This window comes from Haliaeetus albicilla, chromosome 2 (genome assembly GCF_947461875.1).
Source record: "Haliaeetus albicilla chromosome 2, bHalAlb1.1, whole genome shotgun sequence".
NCBI classification, from domain to species: Eukaryota; Metazoa; Chordata; class Aves; order Accipitriformes; family Accipitridae; genus Haliaeetus; species Haliaeetus albicilla.
The window spans coordinates 45,080,084-45,106,618 of NC_091484.1; the positions used below are offsets into that span (position 1 = coordinate 45,080,084).

At 37.0% G+C, this 26,535-nt stretch overlaps 1 protein-coding gene across 5 annotated transcripts in view; it reads left to right on the forward strand.

Annotated features, from left to right (window-relative positions):
• Window positions 1-25,817, forward strand: part of HYCC1 (hyccin PI4KA lipid kinase complex subunit 1) — a 49,804-nt gene extending 23,987 nt beyond the window's left edge. For 2 of the 5 annotated variants that reach the window (XM_069773430.1, XM_069773428.1), the window contains exons 5-13: window positions 3,643-3,822; window positions 6,456-6,536; window positions 6,960-7,075; window positions 7,413-7,508; window positions 10,773-10,889; window positions 10,995-11,111; window positions 11,637-11,724; window positions 12,239-12,398; window positions 21,263-25,817. In XM_069773430.1, coding sequence (XP_069629531.1) covers window positions 3,643-3,822; window positions 6,456-6,536; window positions 6,960-7,075; window positions 7,413-7,508; window positions 10,773-10,889; window positions 10,995-11,111; window positions 11,637-11,724; window positions 12,239-12,398; window positions 21,263-21,819 — 1,512 coding nt within the window. In that variant the 3' untranslated portion in view covers window positions 21,820-25,817. Of the gene's footprint in view, window positions 1-3,642; window positions 3,823-6,455; window positions 6,537-6,959; window positions 7,076-7,412; window positions 7,509-10,772; window positions 10,890-10,994; window positions 11,112-11,636; window positions 11,725-12,238; window positions 12,399-20,109; window positions 20,405-21,262 lie in introns of all 5 variants that reach the window. The other 3 variants (XM_069773445.1, XM_069773439.1, XM_069773454.1) reach the window with 2 other exon arrangements.
• Window positions 25,818-26,535: the final 718 nt, after the last annotated feature.

The following is a 26,535-nucleotide window of genomic DNA, read 5'->3' on the forward strand; positions in this document are numbered from 1 at the left end:
GTCAAGCCTGTCTGGTCTTCAGAATGCATATTAACATGTAAATTAATCTGATGAGTCTCCCTGTTCATAGCCAAATTGATACTTCCATATGTTCTTTGATGTCTTACTACTTCTGCCTGTCCCTGGGTTTCTCAGGGACCTTAGTAGCAGGGTGGTCAAGGCCCTGCAAATTCTGCTCAAAAAAGTTGTTGGGATAATTCTGGGGGCAAGGTATCGAAGATTTCGCTGTTAGTGAGACTTTGAATTGAAATGAAAAGCCAGTGCTGACACTGAGTGTTGTGCTGCCTTGGGAAAACAGTCCCAAAAATCTTTATTTGGACTGTTCTCAGAGTACCTGTCACTTTGTGGAAAGGGCTACTTCGAGCTTTCCACATTGTGAAAATACTTATAAACTAGCAGTTAAAAAGACAAGTAATTGCTTTCAACTGTTATTTGAGATCTATTAGCTGCATTGTGTAATGACAACTTGCTTTACAGTGTAGGATATGTTGCTGTCCTTTCTTACCTCATGTATATAATGCAAAGGGGACAGATTGATGTGTGAACACTACAAATACTGCTGATATTAAAACCAGACAAACCATCCCATCTGTATACCTTTGAATATATGTACTTCTAATATAATAATTATCTGTACCTTAAAATTGTGATTAATCTTGTTTTGGGGGATGGATGTGTTCTTTTTTTAAAGCATTTGAAAAGCAACCATGTATATTTTGCATCTGTGACTGTATTTTCCTGCTGGTTCATGTTTGTTTTTCATATGGGGTTTTTTGGTTTGTTTCTCCAAGAATTTAATAATCAATTTGTGAGATAAATGAACTACTTCTTTGCTGTAACAAAGAAATACCCAATTCATAGTAGCTTTGTTAGTAAAGCCTTTGTTAGTTACTTTTGAGGTTCCTGGGCCACTGATACGTGAAAAATGTAATTCAGTACAAGGGGAGTCTTCAGTAGATGTGAAGATTTAAAGGACTTTTAATTGACTCAAGAGTCCAACAGTTTAAAAAAAAAAAAAAATCTGAGGTTTGTTTCTTCACAAATGCAAGATTTTTTCTTTCTACCTGAAATGCTATTGCTGTCCTTTTAGATAGTAGCCGTGCAGACATTTGCATTAGGAAATGGAAAGTGTTTGGAGTGTCTAACGCATTTGGATGCAGCTTAAAAGAAACAGGGATGAAACTGCTTGGACATTCTTCTGTTCCAGCATTAAAAATTGTTTCAGTTTGTATACCTTTTGGAACTGTTTTAGTTTAAAACAATATCTTGAAACAGCAACAATCATTAGTGTGTTTTGATATTAGGTTGTAGCATGTGGTGGCATTTTCAGGAAGAAAATCTGGTTTTTTTCTGATTAAGCATTTAAATGTGCTGGTATAAAGCTGTCTCAACTGAGATAATGATGTGAACATGGATACCTGTCATAGCTATTTATGTGCCTTTTAAAGTTCAAGCACATCATTCTGAACAGATACTTCATTAAAGAAAGCATGCAAATTGTGTGAAATATGTAAGCTGAAGATGGAAAGCACTTGTGCTGGTAAATTTTTCTAGAAGGATCTTTGATATTTTGCTCTTAAAACTGGCAACTAGTTTAGCTTGGCATGGCTTTTTTGCCGTTAGTGTGCATTTTTCACAAATGATTTTTCCAAAGAGAAGCTGTATTTGTCAGAAACTAAAAGTTCCTCTTTTTCTGAATGGATCAGATCGTCCCAAATTACTGCTAAAAAAGAACCAAAGCCTGCTAAGAGTCTTTGGTTTCAGAAGTAACTTTGGGAGGTGAGAAACGTTGACTCAATTTTCATTGTAGTCAAGAGGAAAAACTTAGGAGAGAAAGCAGGTTTTTCTTCTAGCATGCCTCTCTGGTGGTGATGCCTCCTTTCCTGCAATAAAGGGAGGAAAATATAGAAGAATGGGTTTCTTACCTTTTTGGAAGCTTGGTCCATTGAAAAACTGAAGGCATGACCTAGACAAATAGAAGAACAACTGAGTGTTGTAGTTAGAATAAAATGGAAAAAGTGATCAGCATGTTACCAGCAGTAAAGTACATATGTATATTCCAGTTTTTAAGGATTTTCAGAAAGGTGTTGAGTAATATGCTTTCTGAACTGAAGTGCAGTGGCAATTCTAGTGATTATAGTATTTTTTTCTCAGTGCAATCTCTAAAATACATGTCTGGTTTGGATTCCATCATTTTCAGGTTGAAACTTTTGGGGATTTTTTGCACGAATACGTTTCAGTGAAGGTCTATTACTAGCCTAAACATTCCTGGTGAATTTAGAATCTACTTCTGTGAGTCATATAGATGAACTGTTAAGACATTAAATCTTGGAGGTAAGAAACAAGGTAGAAAAACTAGTCCTTTAGCTATGTTACATTTGAATCCTGTCTTTCAGAGATTTGCAATTGGAGAATGTCACATTTTATGTAATGCTTTTTTTTATATACTAGCTGGAGGTGATAAAATGAATTCTAAATAGCTGGAATCTCACATTTCATTTTGTAAAGTTTGCTAATATAAATGCATCAACTGCCTAGATTCTTTTTCAGGGAGTAGTTTCTTAGATGTTAGGGTCCTCCTATTTGTTATTATTTGCAAACAAATGATTTAGAAGATTGAATTAAAAATCCCCCTTTTCCTGTCTCTACCCCACTTTTTTTTTTTTAGAAGAAATCCTTTTACAGTTCCAAACTCTTATCGATTGGTTTGCTGTGTTTGCTGCGAAAAAGTATTTTTGAGTATGTGCTTTTGAGATTTTGCTTGAGACTTCAGTGTCCTGTTCAGCTGGCTTTGAAATTGCCTGCTGGTTTTGACAGTATTTTCCACATAGGTTAGGAACTCTCCTATCTCGGTGACAAAATGAATATATAACTTCCATACATTGACACATGAGGGTTAACACTATGTTTCATCCTCTAGCAGAGGTAGGTGGTAGCACAAGAATGCACATTAAACCCAGAAACACAGTGCAAGCTGATTGCTTAATTGTTTTTAAGTCTTTTTTTAACTTGTTCTAGCTCAATGTATTACTTCCAATTCAATGTATTACTTCCATTTATATCAGCTTAACAAATTTGATTGTAAAATTACACTTGAGGCTTCCCATTTCTGTCTCAAACCTATAAATACATTGAAGTTTCTAGAAGATTTTAATGAGAGTGGAAAAGTGATCTAATTCTACTGTATACTAATTATTGTAATAGTTTGAGTGTTATGCAGCTCTTTTCACTTCGTGGGTAAAAGCTTTTAGCAATCTGTGTGTACACTGCTGGAGCTCTAGAATAGCAAGACCTTTTGTTCAGGTACTTTTCCTGTATATTAGAGATATTGAGGGCATGGTATTAAGTGTGGTGATAACAAGTGTCCTCTATATGCCTTTGTGGCTGAGCCAAAAGTGAGAGAAAGGAGCCATTGGAATTCTTTCTTTACATGGGATGGAAAGCTCTACTTTTACCATCTGAAAGTATGTTATAAGGGATGAAAAGTGTGTAAGGTGACTTAGGTGGTTATTTCATCAGTCACTCCCTAATAGCTAAAATACAACATTTATCAGTTTACAGTTTTGTCCATAGGATTGATCCACACAGAGTTTCAGTTTCTTGTAATGTTTTATTCATTTACAATTGTAATTTATATTTCAGCTTCTGGAACCAGTTTGTCATCAGCTCTTTGAGTTCTATCGCAGTGGTGAGAAACAATTGCTACGATTCACGCTGCAGTTTCTACCGGAATTGATGTGGTGCTATCTTGCTGTCTCAGCCAGCAGAGATTTGCAGAGCAGTGGATGTATAGAGGCTCTTCTCCTAGGAATTTATAACTTGGTTTGTATTTGCACGTAATTATTCAGACCTAAAATTATTGGTGTGCTTTTGGGGGATAATATAGAGTATTTTACTGGGAAATAATTAACAATTTTGTTTCAGAATTGAATTGAGTATCTCAGTTTTGACTCTTCAAATTGGTGTCTTTATCAGAAATCTGCAACATAACTTTTATTCTGGTGAATATTTTCTCTGCTCTTTTTGTGGTACCTGGAAAGTATTAATGCACTAATGGCTGAAGGAGCCAAAGGAGTGCTCTTAATTTTTTTGTTACTTAATTCTTGGTATGGTGATTAAACTGAAATTCTGCTTGAGAACTTCAAGGTGCTACTTTTGAAGTGGTTGCCAATATTTTCTGGGGTATTTTGACTGTCTTGACTAGAAAACACAAAAAATCACTTTCAACAAGTTCTTAGTACTTGACCGCTGAAGAGATTGCTTAGCTTTGAGAAATTAAAAGTGTGTTTTCATTTTGTAATAACCTTGACATTTTTTCATATTTTGTATGAAAAGATACTGGTTTTTACTAAATTACTGCTTTAAAGAAAAGAATTATGAAGGAACCTTTAAGCGCACAATATTTTAGTTATGCATTTAGTCTTTTTATGGCTATTATAAAACCCTTAGTGTTATGTTCATTGGGATTCTCTTCAGTGCAGTTTGTATGTTCTGGATGTTTTAGGAAGGCTTTCTGGGAAGGGAAACAGTGACGAACTTCAAGTCTCCTCTTCCCATTCTGAAAATCTGGAGAAAGCAGCTCCCATCCTTCTTCTAAAAATAATCTCAAGTGTCTTTACCAAGCGAGTGAAAACATTTTTTCACCCAGGAGTCTACCTAAAAACCTGAGCCCTTATATTCAACTCCTCTTTAGGCAGAGTACAGGCTTCATGTGCTTTCTGTGTGCTTAGTTATATCTGAGAAGAAAAACATTCCTGGAAAGCGTTTGGTATATCTTAAGCCTTAAGTCAATTAACTCCTTTATTTCCATGATGAAGTAATCTAAAATGGTTGACGGACACAGCTATAATTGCTTGTCTTTCTCCTAGAAGAGAGTATACAAGGTTGAAAAGGTAATAGGTGACCTGCTTAGATATTTATTTTCTCTTTAAACAGCTACTTTATGTTTTCAAAAGCGAGAGGAAAGATGTAGCCTAATACAAATAGTAATCCTTCTGTAAATATGTACAGTGGTCTCTTGGAACTTGAGGGAATTAATATGCTCAGCAGAGTCCTGCAGTTTCTTACTGAAGGAAATCGAAAAATTAAGTATTGCTTAGAATAATTTTAAATTCACTATGTTGTCAGGGGTATGGAATTATTGTGGCTGAACCTTGAGATCATGAACTGGTTTGTTCTACCTTCAGCTTGGAGACTTATAGTGGTACTGCATGCAGTTGATATTTTTGGCTTTCCTGGCTGTATGTATCAGTTTTTTTTCTAATGTGCTTCCGATCTTGAAGTGCACTCCTAAAACTTAATTACAAATTTGATTAGAATGAAGAGTCAAAATATTGATATTTTTAGATTTTAAAAGGTTGGATGTACCCAATTTCTCTTCCCTTCTTCTCCCATATATTGGGGAAACTGTTTTCCGTGTGGATGCAGCAGCAATACTGAAAATTTAAGGTATCAGTGGTGTATGTGGAGAGTGGAGGAGCTGTATAACTCTTCAGACAGAACAGCTCTGTATGACTTTTTGATACTTCTCAGTCTTCCTTTACTGCTTCGTAGTCTACTTTGAGATGTGAGTTTTAATAATTACTATGTGAAGTTAGTCCTTCAGCCTTCCAAGGCATGAGTGTTAAGAGACACTGAGGCTCCTCTCTAATCTCTACCTTTAGCTATATGAAATCTGCTGCTGAAATATAGCAGAAAAAAATAAAAAGTTCTTTTCTGTGTGGTGTTGATTATTAGTCAGGTCTGCTTTGGAACTTCTGAAGTTTTTTGTTTGAAGTACTTCAGTGTTCTTCTGTGATTTGTAGGCACTTTGTTTTTTCCCTTCCCCTTACCCCTTAGTCTTCTACTAACTTACAGGAGTGAGAAGTCTGTCAACATACTGCTATGGTGGTATCTTGCAGGAAAGTAGCTTCTCTAAAGCTTTGCATCCATGCTTCTTTTAACTCTATAAGTATGGAATTATCAAACTTGGCCCTTTGCAAATACTATGATGTCTGCTACTATCAAATCATATGAGGCTGCAGTCATTCTAGAGCTATAATATTTCCAAAACAAATTACTTGTAGCATCATTACTTGATGGGTAAATAGTTTTCAGAACAGAATTATTGAGCATTAACCTTTACAATTAGCAAATAGTGTATAATTAAAGACAACACTGTTTAAGCATACTGAGATTTCCAGTTAGTGTTTTTAAGGTGGACTATATATGTAAATGCATGTGCCCTTTGTGAAATCATTTGAATAGTTTTCAGAAACAAAGCAAATGCACTGTGATAGGAAGCAAATACAGAGATAATTTCTAGCTCGTAGCTCGGATTGTTATAGTATCCCTACCTGTCCCCATAATAATTTGTTGGCTTTCTTTAACCATTCACCCCCACCTAGCATTTAACATTTTTGAATGTCTAGTTTCTGTAGTACAGTGTAACCATTGGTATCTTCTGTCTTTTTCAGGAGATAGTTGACGAAGAGGGACATAGCAAAGTGCTGAGTTTCACGATTCCATCTTTGTCCAAACCTTCAGTCTATCATGAAGTAAGTGACATCTACAACATAAAGTTCTTACTGATCAAGAAAGGCAGTATGCTTTGGAGACCTGTTTGTTAAGAATAAAAGTGAGAAGTAGCTTTAACGTGTTGCATGATGGCATAGGAACGTATTTCTCGGTCTTCTGAGTACTAACTGGTCTCTGAGGCCTCTTCAGGACTGAATAGTCATAACTCCATAATATCCATGCACCAACTGTGTCTTTTTTTTTTTTTTTTCCTTGTTCTGAAGCCATGTACCTTATCTGGTGTAAAAATAACTTCCCAAGTCTAAGACAACTAAGCAGTCAGATAACCTTAAATCTGTTGAAAATTTATGTACAAATATGGTGATGCTGATTGTTGTGTATTTTCACTTGTGTTGTAGTAAGACTTCAGGCAGACATGTTTTGAATGACCCTTTTTCCTTTAGCCTTCCAGCATTGGCTCCATGGTTCTCACTGAAGGAGCTTTATCGCAGCATGGTTTGTCCAGGGTTGTATACAGTGGACCTCATCCTCAGAGGGAGATGTTAACAGCACAGAACAGGTGAAATTGTGTAATAGGATTTTGCTTGAGAATCACTAATGAATCTTAACTTATAATTTGTAATATAGTTATAGACTGAAGGTAGATAGGTGTATGCTGTGTTTTGTGGTGGGTTTTTGTGTTTTTAAACACATGTAAATGTAGATGCAGAAAGATTAGCAGTGTATATTACTACATGAAGAGGAAAAGCTTACAGAACCAAACTACTCAATTGTCAATTTTATTGAAACGAAATACCAGATCTGTTCAAATAACTCTTACGAATTTCTGTGTAAACTTGTTTTCTGTTAAAAAATAAAATTGGTAATGTAATTCTAATGTTTCTTGTAAATCCCAGGTTTGAAGTGCTGACTTTCCTTCTGCTCTGTTACAATGCTGCCTTAAGCTACATGCCTGCAGTTTCTCTTCAGTCATTGTGTCAAATTTCTTCAAGGTAATTTCTGTAGGTTGACTACACTTTAAGTGGCATTTTCAACTTGAAATGCAATTGGTTTGAAATTTAAAAGGAAAAAAAAAATTCAGGTTGCAAAAGCTGCTTGTAAACTTGACTTGTTTTTTCATAAGTTTTTACAGCTGCATTATTTGCTTTTAAAGTATCTCTTACATAACTTTGGGTTGAGATCTCAAAATGGGGAAGCAATGACCTGGCTCATATGCAGTGCTGTTAAGTGGAGAAGTCCCATCGAGGGAACTGTTTGTTTTTAATCAAAGTAGTTGTAGGTGTGTTAACCAAATGAAATCAGGAACGTCTTCTAAAATCTTGGTACATTTTGCACTGCAAGCTTACTAAATATATTTGGATGCTGTGCAAGTTGAAACTTCTTGAAATTATAGAAGATCTTGAAACTAGAAATACATCCACTCTAACAGATACTTTGGCTATTTCCAAAATCTGCTTTTACTTCAAAAAACAACCCCCCCCCAACCCACCTCAGCTTTAATTACAATGTCTATTTTTGATCCATTTCTTTTTCAAAGAGGAAGAACTGGTAGTAAACATGTCTATCTCTAGATTTCTGAAAGTGGACTTTGGGTTAAGGAAAAAATTAGAATGTTCTTGTTAACTCAGGAAACCCAAGAGAGACCTAGAAGTCAACTACACCAACTTTCTACTAGTCAGAGTTTCCAGGTTCCTCACACAAACAAAACATGGTAATGGATGCCTGTAAGATCCTCTCCTCTTTGGAGGAGGTGGGAGAGCATTGGAGCACTTGGCAATATTTACAAGAGTCTTTACAAGATCTTTGTTAGATATGCTGGTCTAAAATTTAAGGTGGAAAATATTTAAAAACTAAGGATTGTGGACAGGAGACTGATGTTGCTTATTCTGTTTGATTAGGTTTTGATTGTATTTGGGATAAATAATTTTTTAAAAGCCTCCAAAAAAACCCAAGCAAATTACCATAGATGCAAGCAAGTCCTTCTACTTCAAAATGTTGACTGTTTGGATACTTGCATTATTTGATACTACACAATTTTACTTTTATCTTAGTTCTTCATTCCCTACTGGTTTTGGCATCCATATTTCTCTGCTTACTGAAAATGTCACCCTGACAGCATTTTAGGGATTCAAGGGAACATGTGTCAGACCAGAATTATGGCTAAATACTGATGCTCAGAGCAGCAGTTGACCAACTCTATAAAGTGTCAGCATAAGCCTAGGGTTTATGGAATTACCTTCAATATCAGATGAGTGCATAGAGGGTAGGTATTCTATACCCATAGGTATCTTAACCTCATGAAGTTTGACAAGGCCAAGTGCAAGGCCCTGCACCTGTGTTGGGGCAATCCCCAGTATCAGTACAGCCTGAGGGATGAACGGATTGAGGGCAGCACTGTGGAGAAGGGACTGGGGATATGGTGCAATATGCACTTGTAGCCCAGAAAGCCAATCGTATCTTAGACTGCATAAAAAGAAGTGTAGCCAGCAGATTGAGGGAGGTGATTCTCCCCTTCTCCTCAGCTCTCGTGAGACCCCACCTGGAGTACTGCATTCAGCTCTGGGGTTCCCAGTAAAAGAAAGACATAGACCTGTTTTGTGGACCTTTGGGTCCAGAGGAGGGCCACAAAAATCATCAGAGGGTTGGAACACCTCTCCAATGAAGAAAGGCTGAGGGTTGGGGTTGTTCAGCCTGGAGAACAGAAGACTCCAGGAAGACCTTATTGCAGCCCTTCAATATATATAAGGGAGGCTTATAAGAAAGATGAGAGAGGCTTTTTACCAGGACCTGTAGTGACAGGACAAGGGACAACAGTTTTAAACTGAACGAGGGTCAACTTAGATTGGACATAAGGAAGAAATTTTTTACGGTGAGAGTGGTGAGGCACTGGACCAGGTTGCCCAGTGAGGTTGTGGATGCCCCATCACTGGAAGTGTTCAAGGTCAGGTTGGACAGGGCTTTGAACAACCTGGTCTAGTGGAAGATGTCCTGGCCCGTGGTGGGGGTTGGTGTGTGGAAATTGATGATCTTTAAAGGTACCTGCTGACCCAAACCATTCAATGATTTTTCCTTTATAAACATCTCATGATGTTTTCGTTTCCTTGCATGTTCTCACTAGTGTGGCTTCCTGTCTTTCCTAATGAAGTGTTTAAAATCTTTGTTGTTGTTGTTTTTATTTGGAGATACTGTGATATCAGCATGAAGAGTCAAATTTAGATCACACTAGGTACAAAGTACATACTAGGAGGGTTGCTGAGCCATAGAGATCTTGGGGGCGCTGTCTGCTTTTTGTGTGTGGGGGGGTGGGGGTGGTGGGTTTTGTGGGTTGTTTTTGTTTGGGGTTTCTTTTGTTTTTTAAGTACCCAAAGTAGAAGATGAGCTGCAGGATAGAGGAGGAGAGGAAAAAAGTGCAGTAGGTTAGTGGCAAAGTTAGCAGTAATAAAAAAAAGCTCCTGAAATCTTTATTACAGATGTAATTTGAAAGGTACTACAATACAATCTTAATTCAATATTTTTTTTCTGGAAAAAATATATTTAAGAGGAGTTTTACAGTCTCTCTGGTATTGAAGCTGAAGAACTGAAGCTTTCTGAGACTAAACCTTCTAGTCTATGGTTTGGAGAAGGAAATATTTTGATTAATGTCATTAAAGATCATTCCAGAAGTCCAGTAATAGCCAGTGAACTAAATATTTAACTAGCATTTATCTTTGATTTCCAAAATATTTTGACTACAGAACCTGATGTGTAATTTAGTTCAGAATTAAATTCTAAAGCTGACTTTTACTGGATTTTAGAATAATTTTACAAATGTGATGCTTCTGGTTTCTTTGTTTGAAAACTTGTGTGCAGCTTCCATATTATATGCAATGACGCTTATGTTTCTGTCTGTAATATTAGTAGTTGCTATGCTGCTTTATTTCCTTAAATACCATTAACTTATTTTTTTTTGTCCGTTCTGCAGCAAATGTGTGGGTTTAGAATGGCTTTTACTGGCAGTTTTCTTCCATGTTCCACTATAGTATAAATGTAACGGGAGTGTCTAGGATGTCTCTGTTTTGAAGCATTTGAACACTGCCAGTAGAGGGCATACCCTTCTTTCATAACAAGAAATAGTCTGCTTCAGCACAGGGTTGTTGATGGATGCCTTCCTGTGGGTCTATTGTAATTAAAATGCATACTAAACACCTTGCTGTGTAGTATTCTATACAAAGGTGGTTCTACATTATTTGCTAATGACAAATGCATGATTTCTTTAGAATTTGTGTCTGTGGATATCCTCGCCAACAAGTGAGAAAGTACAAGGGAGTCAACAGTAGGATTCCAGTTTCATCTGAATTCATGGTGCAAATGCTAACAGGGATTTATTATGCCTTGTAAGTTGTGTGGGGTTTTTTTTGTACGCTTACAAAATAAAGAAATGTCAGCTTACTTTCTACACTCATTTAGGCATGCTACCTTTGAAATGTTTTATTTTCTAGTGGACAGATGCTGTGTCTAGCAATAAGGTCCTCAGGAAGAGAACATAGCTCTCCAACTAGTTGGCTGAAGTTACCTATGTCATATTGGGGAAAGAGGGCTAGAACAGCATTTAATAGGTATAACTGCTGATGTGAAAATATCTCTTAAAAAAATCTTTTCCAACTGTTATCTGCTGTCCACATTTTTGCATGCTTAGTTTTGACATCAGTCTAGTTAAGGAAAAAAGGTCTTATTTTTTCTCTAAAATGCTGATGTCATCTACCCTTTGACAGTCATGTTAATGTGTGAAGCTCTTATTAACTGAAATAATTACAGACTAGCAACACAGGAATACTAAAAAGGTGGAGTAATATTAAAATAATCCTGTTTGAATTTCAGAATATTTCATGACTAGCTGATCAATAACTAATTATGTCATTTTTAAACTGCTCAGGGTGGCCAATGAAAATAAAACTTTGTCTCCGTAGGTGCTACTTCAGAACAAGTTCTCTAAATAGCAGGCTTACTGCTAATGAACACAAGTAGATCAACTCCTCTAAATTGAGCTCTTAAGGAACACTAAACCTCTGAAGGTTATGTGACCAAGAAGGTTCATCTGTTGATATAGATGTTTATTATTATGTATATATTTACCTTTGTAGTTATAATGGAGAATGGGACCTGGCTCGTAAAGCTATGGATGACATTTTGTATAGAGCACAGCTGGAACTGTATCCAGAACCTCTGCTGGTAGGTGTTGTATTTCAACATTTTTTGAATAGAATTTTTAGTCTAGGAAATCCGTCTTGTGAACACACATTATGCAACATCACACCAGGAACCTAAATCCCAGAATGTCTATGTGGCTGTGATCATGTGAATAGTTACATCTGTAAGTATGCACACACACCCACAAGTGTTTTCAATGTACTTAGTTACTTTGTCATCTTCCCTAGTGAACAAGCTATTTTCAGTAGAACATTTCTAAGTCTTGAAAGCTTAGATGATAGTGCAGAAGCACTCTGAAGTAATAGCCACATCTTTAAACTGGAAACTTTGTTTTAAAAAGTGACAAGTATTGGTTCCCAGAGCTAATTTTAACCAGCATTCCCTTATAACCTGTGCAAAAAGTTAGTGTGTTTTTTTGATCTTAAACTGGAATTGTACACAGTATTCTTCTTGGAGTAATAAGAATCCCCTGACAGAATTCTTCTAAAATTTGGATCTTCATGTTAAGAAATTAACTGCATCTTTTGTGTTCTAGGTTGCTAATGCAATAAAAGCTTCACTGCCTCAGGGTGCCATGAAATCTAGCAAAGAAGGTACAAGATGCATTCAGGTTGAAATTACACCTACTTCATCCAGGATATCAAGAAATGCTGTGACTAGCATGTCTATCCGAGGGCATAGATGGAAAAGGCATGGTAAGAAACACATTTTGCAATGAATTCTTAACTTCCTACAGATGTTTAAAATAATATTGAGAATTTTGTTATTGCACATCTTCATTGCTAGTAAGCAAGCAGCAGTTTGGAGGTTTTTTTCTTGACTAGTGAACAGGAATCTTAATGCAGTTCAGATGAAGTGTATTCTTTATTTCCTTAATCATGTTTTTTAAAAAAAAACAACCCCCAAAAAACCAAAACCCACCAAACCCACACAAAACCCCTTTTTGTTAAAGGGAGCTGTACAAAATTATTGAGTCTTTAAAGAGGCTGATGTCCTGGTTTTCTTCTGAAAAGTAGTCTATAGTAACCTGAAGCAAAGCAAACATTTAACAGCTTTACCACAGGACCTCATCTGTCTTAAATTATTTAAATAAAGATAGTATTTAAGGGTAGAGGGATGAATCATTATGTTTGGGTCTTGTGGTTTAACCCCAGCCAGCAACTAAGCACCACACAGCCACTCGCTCACTCCTCCCACAGCGGGATGGGGGAGAGGATCAGAAGGGTAAAAGTGGGAAAATTCATGGGTTGAGGTACGGACAATTAATTAGATAAAGCAAAAGCCGTGCACACAAGCAAAGCAAAACAAGAAATTCATTCACCACTTCCCATCGGCAGGCAGGTGTTCAGCCATCTCCAGGAAAGCAGGGCTCCATCACGTGTAATGGTTACTTGGGGAGACAAACACCATCACTCCAAACATCCCCCCCTTTCTTTTTTCCCCAGCTTTGTGCTGAGCGTGACACCATATGGTATGGAATACCCCTTTGGTCAGTTGGGGTCAGCTGTCCCGGCTGTGTCCCCTCCCAACTCCTTGTGCCCCCCCAGCCTCCTCGCAGTGGGGTGGGGTGAGGAGCAGAAAAGGCCTTGGCTCTGTGTAAGCACTGCTCAGCAGTAACGAAAACATCCCTGTGTTATCAACACTGTTTCCAGCACAAATCCAAAACAGAGCCCCATACTAGCTACTATGAAGAAAATTAACTCCCAGCCAAAACGAGCACATTTGGGCAAACTAATATAAGGTCTTCCACGAAGTAGAACACAGATCTGGGCTGAGAAGTATAAAAAATGGTGCTGAATGTACTGCAAAAGGAGAAACATTAGATTCCACTTCTACCATCTTCAGATGAGGGAGGAGCCACTGGATCAGAGATCGAAATTGGCAACAGCTGCTTCTGCTGGCCTTGTAATTCTGACGACAGGCTAAGTGAGTGAGTGTAGATAAGAATGCTCCTTGAGTAGGTTCAATAAAGATTCTGAAGTAGTATCATTAACATTTCTGTATTTTGTGCACTGTATGAGCTTTTGTAGTATGTGGACAGTTTGGTTAGAGAAGTGTTGCCAAGTTACTTGTCATAAATGACTGAGAAGTAATTCATGTAAGTATTGAGGAAATTACTTACAAATATGCTGGTAGAAGATGACTTTAAAATAATGATAGAGTTTTCTGAGCAGTACTGGTACACATTGGTGGTAGTAGTACCAACAGTAAGCTGCCAGAGGGGTGAAGGGCAAAGAAAGGTAAAATAACCAAACTTCTTTTCAATTGATTAAAAACTGCTTAAAACTGTTGGACAGAGCTGAGGAGCAAAACATTAGTGTCTTTTAACTTGAGTGAGGTCCAACAGCAAGTCATTACGGAAATCCCAAGACTCCCATGGACCATTTTAGTCTTTATTATTTATTTTCCTTTCTTCAGGCTTACAGTTGTTAAGCAGGGATTGTTGACCAGGTGCAAGAAAACTGTATGATAGCTCAGCTTTTAAATGGACAAATGCCCTCTGAAGTTTGGCAATTTTGTCAGCTATTATTTTTGAGTGGTTCTGATGCTTGTTCAAATGAGGTGGTGAAGGGGAACATGGATTAAGGATACTGAGTGCTAGTTCATTCAGAGGAATTAAAAGTGTATTAAAATAAACATTCCCTTTGTCTTTTCATTTACAGAAAAAATGAAATAAAAATGTTAGAGAATCAGTATTGGAACCATTCTTCCAAGAATGCAAATTTTTCAGCAAATGCAGTAATCTAGAAGTTTTTACAATTATTGCCTTCTTGCAGGGGGTGATGCTTGATGAAGTTCAAGGAAAAATGTGTGGGACAAGTGTGCCCTGCAGCAGATAACAGTAAGGTGAAAGGGAAATGAGAATAATAGTAGGACTCAGAAATGGGGTGCAATGCTGTGTTTTATGGGAGTCTCGTACAACAGGACAATTTGAGAGAAATGGTGATAATCTAGGTAGTATGACCCAAGTGAGGAATAGTCAGTGTTTAGGAATGAGGGTTGAAAGATTAAGGACTTGTTTAAAAAAAAAAAAAAGCTCGTCAACATTTTGTTTGGGTTATTGGGAAAACTTTGGATTTGCCTCGATGGTACAGCATTTAATGAAGAATAAGAAAATTACCTGGTGTAGGGTGGTGGTGGAGGGGAATTTGTATAGCAGGGTGTGGGAGTAGTTGTAAACTTTAGGCTAGTTTAAAGGCCAAAACTGAGTCTATGGTATCTTTGACTAACTGTCCGATTGCTTTGTTTTAAATGGTAAATGTTCCATGCATATACCACTTTAGCTAATCTCCTCAAAATTTTCATTATAAAGTACTCACAAAATTGTTGTTTGTGACTTGAAAAGCCTTTTCAAAAGTCAGAGTGGATGGTCTCCTGATTTCAGAATTCCTAATAACATAATTCAGTGCCCCACAATGCCTGATGAAAGAAAGATAGAGAATGGATCTTCACAGTCAGCATGCAGAAAGAGTAACAAGGCTTGTGCTTACAGATGCTTGTTTAATTAAAATAAATACTGGAATTGGTAGAAATCTGATGACAAACTCTATACCTCCTGACCATTATCCTCTCTCCCACGGTGTAATGGGAAAAATGTATTTTATTTTTGTTCTTCAGTATAATAAAAATGAGTTGTAAAAATGGATTAGGAAGCTAGAGGAGACAGCTGAGAGGTAGTTTGATCTTGTACATTATGTGGACCAGAAGACCTGATGAAGCAAAGTATCTCTTGGGGAAGCAAGTGCAGCAACTTTCAATCACTAGCTATTTGTGTAAAACAAGTAATGTCAGCTGCAAATGTGATTGGCTGTAAAGCACGGGCTTTATTTTTTTTATCTTTTAAAAGATTCAGTTTACTATGAAAGTTTTCAGACGTTAGATCTTGCTAGCCTTTGCTAGAACTCTAGATTGAAGTCAGTTTTGAAAAAAGGTCGACTTAACATTTAATATTGTTGTAATACTCAACCCTTTAATATGTTCATTAGAGCTGTTACTTAGGACTTTTTTTAAAATCAAATAAGTATTGTGAATTTGGACTTCCAAGGTAGGTACTCTAGAGGTACTAAAAGTGAAGGTCACTTGCAAAATGGATTCACCTAATCACAAATGGATAGTATTTATAGAGTCAGTTGACACTAGCCACCTCTTACAACCAGTTATTTAGTGCTATTGAATTGGATTGCCTATCAATCATAAAGCTTAAAAAAGAGGAGCGTTAGCTCCTTTATCTAGCATTAGTTTTTTGTAGTGTTCATGTTTTAAAAACAAGCCTTGAGTGGCATCTCCATTTCTGTTCACAAATAGAGGAGAACCAGAAGAATCATACAGTGTGTGAGGGACATAAACACCTAAATGAATAGTTATTTATGGAAGCTAGGAAAAAAAACAAAGCAAGCACTAGCAATGCTTTCCTTACTAATGTAAAATCTGCCAAACTGCCCTATGGAAGCGTTGCTTGGGAAAAACTCCTGTGTGTAGAGGTAATGCATGTGAGAGAAATATTCTGATGTAACAGACTGAGTAAGAAGAGCTAAGCAGACGTTGGTAATATACATAACACAAAACCAGACATCAACTAGAGAAGAAGGGCAAGATTGTTAATTTTTTTCCCCATTGCAGAAATTGACTTTCATGTAGTATACAAGGTTTAGAAACATTAGTCTTCGAATCTCTGTGGAGAGAATTTTCTTACTTTTTTGAAACAGTATTAATTCCTGAAATAGTTATAACTTTTAGGAATCTGGAATGAATGTTAATTTGGGGATATAAGCTTGATGCTTTTGTGAATAATTAAAATGCTAACATTGTTGTGCAGGAAATGCAGCTTGAGCTTGTGGTGGTTAAAATTGAATTACAATCCAAATGGACAAGTTGCCTGTGCAATCTGAAGTAAATGACGTAGGCAACTGTAATGATAAAGTGGAGTATGATTGAAATATCTTTTAAATTAATTCTTAGCAGCTAGTAATCATGAAATGTATTTGTCAAGGTTGGTTGTATCACTTGAAGCATTCAGAAATGTGACTCCAAATGCATTTTCAGTCAACTGCTATGGGCATATTTATATTAACTTTCAAACTAACATAATTATTCAGTTTTGTCTACACTATTTAGCAGTGTTTTTCATTTTCTCTTTTGCTACATTGCCTTGTGCACTAGCTATTAATATCTCTTTCTCAAAGATAGACCCCCAGAGTCGTCCAATTTGAAGCAGTATTATCTTCAAAACCAAGCACTATGAAGCTGAAGGTTTGTTTCAGGTGTTCTTAAAAGTTTTGAAATAAGGTGGGGATGCTACTATGAAGGACATGGATTGTGTAGTCTTGTCCCTGCCACAAGACTGTAGATGCTATGGTAGACAGTGTTGATAGGAGTTGAGATACCCAGTATCCCATTTTTTCATTAATTTCTTCCTGTAGCTCAGTGTTAAACTCAGAGAAAGGTATATTCCCTTTCATTAGAAGTAGTTAATAGCACTTAACTAAAAGATTAGGCATAATTATGCTGAGTAAAACTCTTAGGTTAAAAACTCTTAAGTTATTTGGCTTTTTTCCCCAGTTCATTGCGGTAATGGTTATACAGCTGTGGGACTGCATCAATGATGGGTGAAGTGCTGATAACACAGTAGGATATTACATTTAGAAATGCACACCACCAAACAACAATAAGTAGTGCTGTTGTACAAAAATCTCTAACAAAAGAATTATTCCTCTGTTCCTCTGATTTCTGCTGTGCACTCAGTCTCCTTTCTTTGGAGCTGGATGCTGTTAATTAGTGCTTTTCTGCCCTTGGTGGGGAAGGGACTGACAGTAAGCTCTGTTCTGCCCTCTGCGCTCTCTGGTGTCCTGGCTCTAAATGAAGTTTCTAGCAGAATCAACTTGTGCATATGGAAACCAGTGGATCAGTTCTGCTGAAATAAGGTGCCTGTAGCTGCACTGATGGGGTAGCAGGAAGGAGTTTGAAGATTGCCATAGGAAAGTCACAGGTACCTCACTCCAGTAAAATTAGACCAATGAGGCTAATGAGACCGTTGATGATCTCTCCTCACTAACCTTTCTGCTCCTGTGTTTTTAGACAAAAGGCTATATTTGATGATGGTGGTATTATCATTATTGTAATTATTAATTTTTTTTATTATTATTATTACTATTGCAGCTCATGGTGCTTGGTTGTTACCTTTGTTACTGATGATAGAAGACTTCTGCAGGAAGTGCTGTTAGGAGTTACACTTGGAAACAGTGTTAACTTAAGTTTCCTGCCAAATATCAGGAAGTTAGTGGCTAAAAGCAGTAATTATCAATGCTGTTTCCTTTGGATAGTACAACTTGTTAAACAGATACTTTCATTAGTAGTTGACTAGTTAGAAATAATCATGATACTTAGCATTTGCAGGTAAGATCAGGGATAGCTCTTACACCAGGAGACAGTGATGTCCATCCCTGCCAGAATAACCTTCTAGCTCTGAGACTTACTTCATTGTTGTGATAAGTGCAGACAGCACAAATGCTAGTGAAAAGCCCAGTGCTGTAGCCCTCTTGACCTAGAAGTACACTGTGCCTGCACAAGAGTCCTCAGTGTGGGGACAGGAGGAAGAGAGAATCCCCTCCAGCTAAAAAAGCATTACAGCTGCTGCTGTGAAAAAACATCTCCTCATAAATTCCTCTGGTTTTGGACTTCATACTGTCAGTTCAATGTCTGCACTGCCAGATTCTGTTACGTGCAGTAGCAAACTGGCAGTAAAGTCTGGGCGGCCCTTAATTAATCCTCAGGTCTGAAAGAGCTGTGTTACGAATAAAGCAGGGATTCAGTTGAGCTTTATTCTGAGCTATGCTTTTAGTGCATTTGTAGTCTTGTCAAGTTTGTGGCCATAGTGTTTGTATATAGTATATGTATATAACACAAATAGAATATATAACTATATAGCACATAGTGTAGTTTTTTGCTTCTCTTCACTTGTATTTCCCTGGTATACATCTTCATGGAGGATGTGCCGTGACTATCTGTAACTGACAGCTTCTCTTTTTCTCTTCTCCAGGTCATCTAAATGCAGTTTTGTGGTTGTAGAACTAGTGCTGATAAAGCAATTCTGAATACTTTTAAAAGGCCTTCAGATACTGAGAATACTTCAAACACTGTGGAGCTGACAGGTCACTAGGATTGTAACTTGTTACTTGCATATACTTGGAATTTCCATACAGTTTCAACTCCCATTTTTATTTTCACTTTTTTCCTCTCAAGAGTTCATCCTTCTCAAACCTATCTTCATCTAATGTAGACAGGCATCTCTAAGATGGGATTTGTTTTACCAGGAACTTGTAGGAACTATTGCATTCTTATCATTAAATATCATTATTAAATCTCTTGTGCTTACACATAACCATCATTCTCACACTTTGGGTAGCAGCTGAGTTTCCTGTTTGTTTGGGGATTTTTGGCTATGTCTGCCGGAATCTTTGACTGCCTTGAATAATTTTTTGGCCAGGCTGAGCACGTGTATATCTGCTGTTGATGACTTATCCAGATGAGAAGTAATCCTGGAACTAAGCTGCATTGGGTTTTGCCTTGATTTCTTTTTTAGGTTTTTTCCCCCAGTGCTGCAGAAAGTTGTAGTGCTTTCCCTCCCTGCAGCTTAATCCCTGTTTTCTCAACTGTACTTAGTAACTGACTTTGTGTGACACAAATAAGTGTATTGCAAACTAATTTAGTTGTAAGCTCATATAAGAAGCTTAAAAAGGCTGAGTAGATCAACATTTATGTTATTTCATTAGTAGGTGGCAAAAAGTGCAGTAAAAATCCATAGATTTTTATCTGAATAAGTTGATTTTAGTAACTGGAGAATTTTCCTACTTGTAAATATCTTTCTGGTTGAAAATCTTTTTTTGAAATGAAGAAACAAAATGGAAGTCAAAGGGTGCTTGTGTTGGCTTAGTTGTTTCACTGTTAGTTGACCACTGTGCAGCTTTATGATATTGTATGTGTAGAAATTCCAGTCTTCATGATAACACATGAAGTTGATATGCCATTTCATTGTAAAAATAAGTTTAATTTTAGCATGGTGATACAGAGAACATAGTCATAAAAGTGAATTATGGAGAGTTCTTTGATTTCTGATAATCTCTGAATGTTTGTTTCGTGATCCTCAGAAATTTCAATTTTGAAAGATCAAGCATGGAACTTTCCAGTATGTGGATGCAAGCCAGTAATTGGAAGATTGAAGCCTGCAATTTAGAAATAAAGCAAAATTCCATACTCACTAATTTTGCTAATTAACAAGAGGTTAATATGTGAACATCTGCTTTAATTTATAATGCTTTAGTCATCTGTATCTATTGGCTTTTGTTTCATGTTTTGTTTCAGACATCTTTTGTTGTGTTTTTTTTTTTTCTTATCCATCTTTAATTCTAGAACAACCAGAGAATGGTAATGATGCTACTGAATTGGGCAACTTTATCATACCTGAGATTAGTGTCACAAGTGTGGCTGGAGAGAGGACCGGGAATGGGGAAAAAAGCAGAGCACTAGCAGAGAATGATGTTCAGCATTTACAGGGAGTACAGGAAACAGCTACAGATCCTAGAACTGACAGCAAAGGCATGCCAGAAATCAGGAGGCAAAAATCTGTAAGAAAAATGATGGAGGATGGAATAAACTCATCTGGCAGAGTGCAGTTTTAGCAGAGCACTTGTAGCTGCACTCTAAGGTACCACTGTTGATTGAAAGGATCACTGCTGCATGTTTGGAGAATTAAAGTATGCAGTTAATATATTTGCATGTGTAATAACACAAATGCATGTGTTGCACACAGCTTCGTCTGTGCCACAGACAATGATGACATAAGTAGATTTATTTAATCTGCAGAAAATACACTGTGAGACTCAACATACCTTTGAGTTTATTAAGCATATTTATTGGGTTTACAAAATCTGGTGATCAATGGTATGAAGAATCCATCAAAATGGATGTGAAAGGTATCTCGCTGTGTACCTCAGATTTTCCAAATTCCACCTTTCACAGTATACTGGAGATCTCATGTTGTGCTTGAGTTTCCTTCTCATACCACCAGACCTGTGATGCAGAAGGTGACCTTTCAGTCCTAAGGCATTCTTGGGTTGCTAAACGTGCAGGTGCCGTATTGGGTGTCCTGGGGCATTGATCACATACCTTTATAATTAATGAGCTTTGCAAAATCATGTATTGGAGCACTCGCTCAAAATAAGATTTACGCTTTTTTTGTTCTGTGTGGTACCTTCTAATCTGTAAATTTCTAATCTGCATGAATTAACAAGACTGCATTTTTTTTTTTTCCCCAAAATTACTGCAAAATGAGATTGTGGGCATGCTTTTTGATCTAGTTAATGCAGCATTATTTGCTGTAACTTTGTATCCTAATGACCCTTAATTCCAAAATGTAATGGAATAGGTAAGTGTTTTGTCTTCTGTTCTCTGTTCTGTTGCTGTATGGCTTCATGCTTGTAAATATCAAAATCTAGCAATACATAAAATCAATAAATGTGAGAAAGGAAATTGCTAATTCTTTATTTCTTTTTCTACCATGCAGGTAATACTGATTTAGCAATTCAAGAAGAACTGATAGAAGTATCTGAAACTGATGAAGGTTTTTACTCTAGGGCTACCTCTAGTACAAGTCAGTCTGCCCTATCTAACAGCAGCAACATGAGCAGTAAGAACCTTTTAGGGAAGAGCCAACGAAGGTCTGGAGGAACCAAAGCTGGAGGAAAAGAAAAAGAAGGAGAAACCTGCAGAGAACACTTGTCACGAAAACAAACTCAGAGAGCCATGAGTGAGAATCTAGAGCTTGTCTCTCTGAAGAGACTAACACTGACAACTAGCCAGTCCCTGCCTAAGCCAGGCAGCCATGGTCTGGCCAGAACGACCACTACTGTGTTTAGTAAATCCTTTGAACAGGTCAGTGGTGTCACAGTTCCAAATAATCGTGGTGGTATATCCGGTACAGAGGCAAACAGGTTTTCAGCTTGCAGTCTTCAGGAAGAAAAACTGATATATGGAACAGAAAGAACAGATCTTCCAATTTTAAGCAAACAACCTAATCAGCAGCGACCTCCTAGTATTAGCATAACTTTGTCAACAGATTGATATTAAATTGGCAAGTATGAAAAATAAAATATTGAGGGTTTATGCTGATATTGGTACATTGGTACATTAAGCTCCTTGATATGTTATACATTACTTTTGTAAACCTCAAGCCCATAAATTCTTATTTGGCTCACGTTTGATAGTAACAGTAAATAGACAACAGTTGTAATTATTTTGCATCAACTTCTAATAGCTTGGGAAGTTCCTCTTTGACTTGCTGTATTTATACACCTGATTGCTTACAGCTTCATGTGAAGTTTACAGCTTCACCAATTTAACAAGCATTGATAGGTTGTTTAGCCACTGACCCAGATATGTGGCTTTTTACAAATGCACAGTACGGGAACAAGTAGAGCCTCTTTCCCAGACTCTACTTTTTGACTACCACTTGGCATAGGCAAAACTGCAAGTACTTGTTTTACTTTATAAGAGGAGTCTCGCAGTATGGGCATGAAATCTTGGAACGGCTTTGTTAGAACAAGCATTCTTTTATGTTAGTCATGAGAAAGCTGTGCTTACATGTAAGGTTAAAACTAGAAGCATCAGTTCAGTGTTTGCTGTATGGTGGTTTTGTAATGTTAGTTAGTACACATTGCAATGTTCATACTTCTTTATGCCTATATGAGTCTGAATTACAGATGCATTTTGGTTTTTCTATATGTCTTTTGAAACTGGGCCAAAAGTCATACAGCAGCAGTATTTGTGGATGGGAGTTCTTGTCAGCTGCTGTAGTAGTCACTCTTTAGACTTACAAGTTGTGTGACAGACTCTGTCTGTCTTTCAGATTCTTAAATATCAGGCACAAAACTACTCACTGAAAAGTCGCTGTCATCAGTATTTTTATTATTTATGGGGAAGAGATGTGCTTCTGTAACAATGTTACATAGGAGATAAGGTATGAGCCCTTTGCACTGACTCAAGCAAATCAGGAGTGTGAATGTGTTTAACATGAACTTCTTATCTTGAGAATACTACCAAAGGATGCATACTTTCAGTAATTTGCAAGCACAAAGGGACATTATAATCTAAATATAACTAGCACTGTAATTCCTAGTCTTTTATATCTATTATTTCTCTAGTGCGAAATTCTAGAACAGCAGCCTGTTCAAAGTTACCTAACCTTCAACCTTCAGTTAGTTTGGTGACTTTGTTTGATACCAACTTTTATAACATTAAGATTTTAATTAAAAATGGACATTAAAACTTCTTTTGCAGAAATTTGGAGAAGCAATAGCTGACAAAACCAATCCAGTAGCAGTGATTAGCTGATAAACAGGCAATATATTATTACGAGTGGAGAAATAGGGTGAAGATCTAAGGCACGGTCATTCCCAACTGTCCAGGTTTCTGCACCTAGTGATCACTTATTGTCAAGAACCTTGTAACAAAACAAACACTAAAATTCTGGTAGGCTTTCCTGTTTGCCTGGAGATAAGTTTAGCTATCCCTTTTTGACTTAAACTGAAGCACAGGTAACTTGTAAGCAGCTAATGTTATTCAGGTGTATAGCAATTAATAAGCTGGTTAATTAATGAAAAGAGATGGGGAGACATAGTTGATAGGGTCAAGTAAGTTGTATAAGTCTACTTCTAAGACTGCAGACTAGATGTGTATGTTTCTTAATATTTACCAAAGTCTGTGGAATAGATGCATCTGTCTATACATACTTGTCTTCACCCGAGAGCCTGAGTTTAAATGAATGTGCCACACTTTCTCATTCTTCAGTTTGTTGTGTGACACTGTTCTATTCCAGTAATGAGTATTTCACCTTTTTACAGTGAAGTGTTTTCTTAATTGTACATGAAAACTCACATTCCTAATGTATAAACTACAAGTTTGTCCTGTTTAGTGTATAATACTTTGGCCAGTGAAATAAAGTTGTACATTTTTGTAAATACTTTGTACAGCACAAAATTTTGCCTCTTTTTTACAGGTTTTTCTGCAGTACACATTAGACAGCACAGTTGTTTCAGATTGACTAATACATATGGCTGCTGGAGCATGCATGACCACAAGCAGTAGAAGGGTTTTAGGCAGCTGATAGCAGACACTGGCTAGCACTACTGATACTTGAATGTAAATGTTTTCCTATCCTTGAAATTTGTTCTAGATGTTATGAAGAAATAACCTGCAGAACTTAGAGCTGCCTCCTGATCTGCTCATGCAATGTAGCATTTAAGAATACTTTGGAAAACTTTACAGTAATTTAAATTGAAACATAAACTAGAATAGATAAATTGCAAGTGACAAATGTTTGTTGTGATGGTATTAGTTGTGAGTTAGTGTTAAGGGACTAGAATTTTTAAGTAATTCTACTGGTTTTGTTTTGTTTCATTTAGTTCATGATTGATTGATTGTTATTTCCGCAGTAGATGCTCTTTCAAGCTGGATGTTGGTATAGAAGATGTTTATTATACTGGGAAGATTTAGTCACTTTAGCTATAAATAATTAGAATTTCAAAGGATCTAAAATGCCATAAAATATACATATGTAACGTAGCTACCAGTATTGTAAACATTATAAGTCAAACAGTGTTAAAGTAAAGTTAGTTTATCCTTTTATTTTATCCAGCTAATTATTCTAACTGTGCTCTGGCTTGAACCCAAGACATAGGCTTATATTGGTACAACTGAAATTACATTAAGTTTCATACCTTTTTGAGAAAATGATAGAAGGAAAGGTTTTTGGTACTAAAGGCTGCTGTTTCTATACATATGTGGCTTTATATAAATGCATATGTATTTGTCTCTGGAGCAACTTACACAATGAGCATGGGTTTTGTGAACTGACATCATACCTTGATACTGATTGAGTCTAAAGAATTTCTTTCCTCATGTGAGTAATAAAACTTTCAGTTGCTCTTCTTTCTTTTCTTAAAAATGGGGGGAAAGAAAAAAAGGCAGGATAGGGGAGAGGGAGAGCAGAATTATTTGTTGTCCAAATATCCACGGTGCAGGATTGGGGGGCAGAGGCGGGGGAAGTAGGGCAGGAAGCAGATATATTAATTCTTCCATAGTATTTCTAAAATTGTCAAGATCTTGGGTTTTGAGCATTATCTGATCACTTTAGGCTGATGAATGAAAAATGTATATTGAAGAAATAGATGTCTTCTATTAGTGTAAGGAAAACCTATTAAGCCATCCCATACTGCAGTCTACCCAGGAGTGGGTAGTTCTGATGAATACACTCCAAACTTCATACATGGCTGCACCATTCTGCAGGAAAAATGTTACGCAGGAGTGAAACATCTCAAATTATAATAAGAGAAGTTGTTTTAATGCTGACGTTTGTAACTGACCTTACTGTTTTACATCAAAGGGCACTGTTTCCAGTGATGGCTTTGAGCAGCAACACTTTCAAAACTGTTGAAGCTGAGAAGAATTATTTTTGTTGTAAGAATCTGTAACATTTGTGCAAAAAGCATATGGCCTCTAACCACTTGCTGTAGAGCTGCAATGACTTTTCTGAAGGGAGTGAAATGTCCTTGAATTGCCTTGAATACCTGACAGATTTGACAGGTAGAGAAATATATAGCTATTTTAGCTACACTTCTCTCTAAGGAGGTCTCTGATTTCTGTGAGGATTCTAGAAATTTCTAACTTAATTATTACGTCTGATATCTTTTGTCAATGTTTGAGGCTTACAGTGCTGTATATAGGTGTGTAATATATTACCTTTTGTATTTGTATAATTCTACTTCTAAGACTAGATGTGTATGTTTCTTAATATTCACCAGTCTGTGGAATAGCTGCATCTGTCTATAGATGTTTGTTTTCACCTGAGAGCCTGAGTTTAAATGAATGTGCCACACTTTCTCATTCTTCAGTTTGTTGCGTGACACTGTTCTATTCCAGTGATGCAGTATTTCGCCTTCTTACAGTGAAGTGTTTTCTTAACTGTACGTGAAAACTCACATTCCTAATGTATAAACTACAAGTTTGTCTTGTTTAGTGTTTAATAATTTGGGCAGTAAAATAAACTGGTTTGGTTTTTTGAAGTTGTATGCTTTTGTAAATACTTTGTACAGCAGAAAATTCTGCCTCTTCTTCACAGGCTTTGCTGAAATGCACATTAGACAGCAACATATTTGTTCAGTTTTCATTATATACATCTAGAAGTCATAGTAAGGTTGACTGTATTACTTAAAATATGCTGAATACCCATTTTACGGAGCATAGGCTCTGCAAATGCAGCCCTGTCAGGTAAGACACCACGCATAAACCACTTGGCTGAGAAACACTGACTGACAGGTGAAAGGTAGGTTCAAGCAGATGAGTTGTAAACTGGTTGGTGGCAGAAGTAGATGACTGTCCTGTCAGTGATGTAGCACAACTTGGGCAACTTGGTAGTTTTGATGGTCTTAATATGTGGTTTGATACACAGCCATTATCTGCAATGTGCCTTTATTATTAGATATTCTATCCAGCAATCTTCACAATGTTTCTGTGACCTGCTGGTGATCTGGGGGCTGTTGGCCATCATTGCCACAAGGGTGTGTGTGGGCTGGCTCACGTTCCCCTTTTTCCTGAAGATGCCCAGGGCTTTTTCTGCAAAGCTGCTTTCCAGCTGTCTGGCCCCTGTGTGTGCTGGTGCCTGGGGTGGTTTGTCCCCAGGGCCAGGACTTGGCGTTGCCCTTTAAACTTCCTGAGATTCGTGTGTTGGCTCATGTGTCCTGCCTGTTGATGTCCCTGTGAATGGCAGCACCCCTGTGGGGT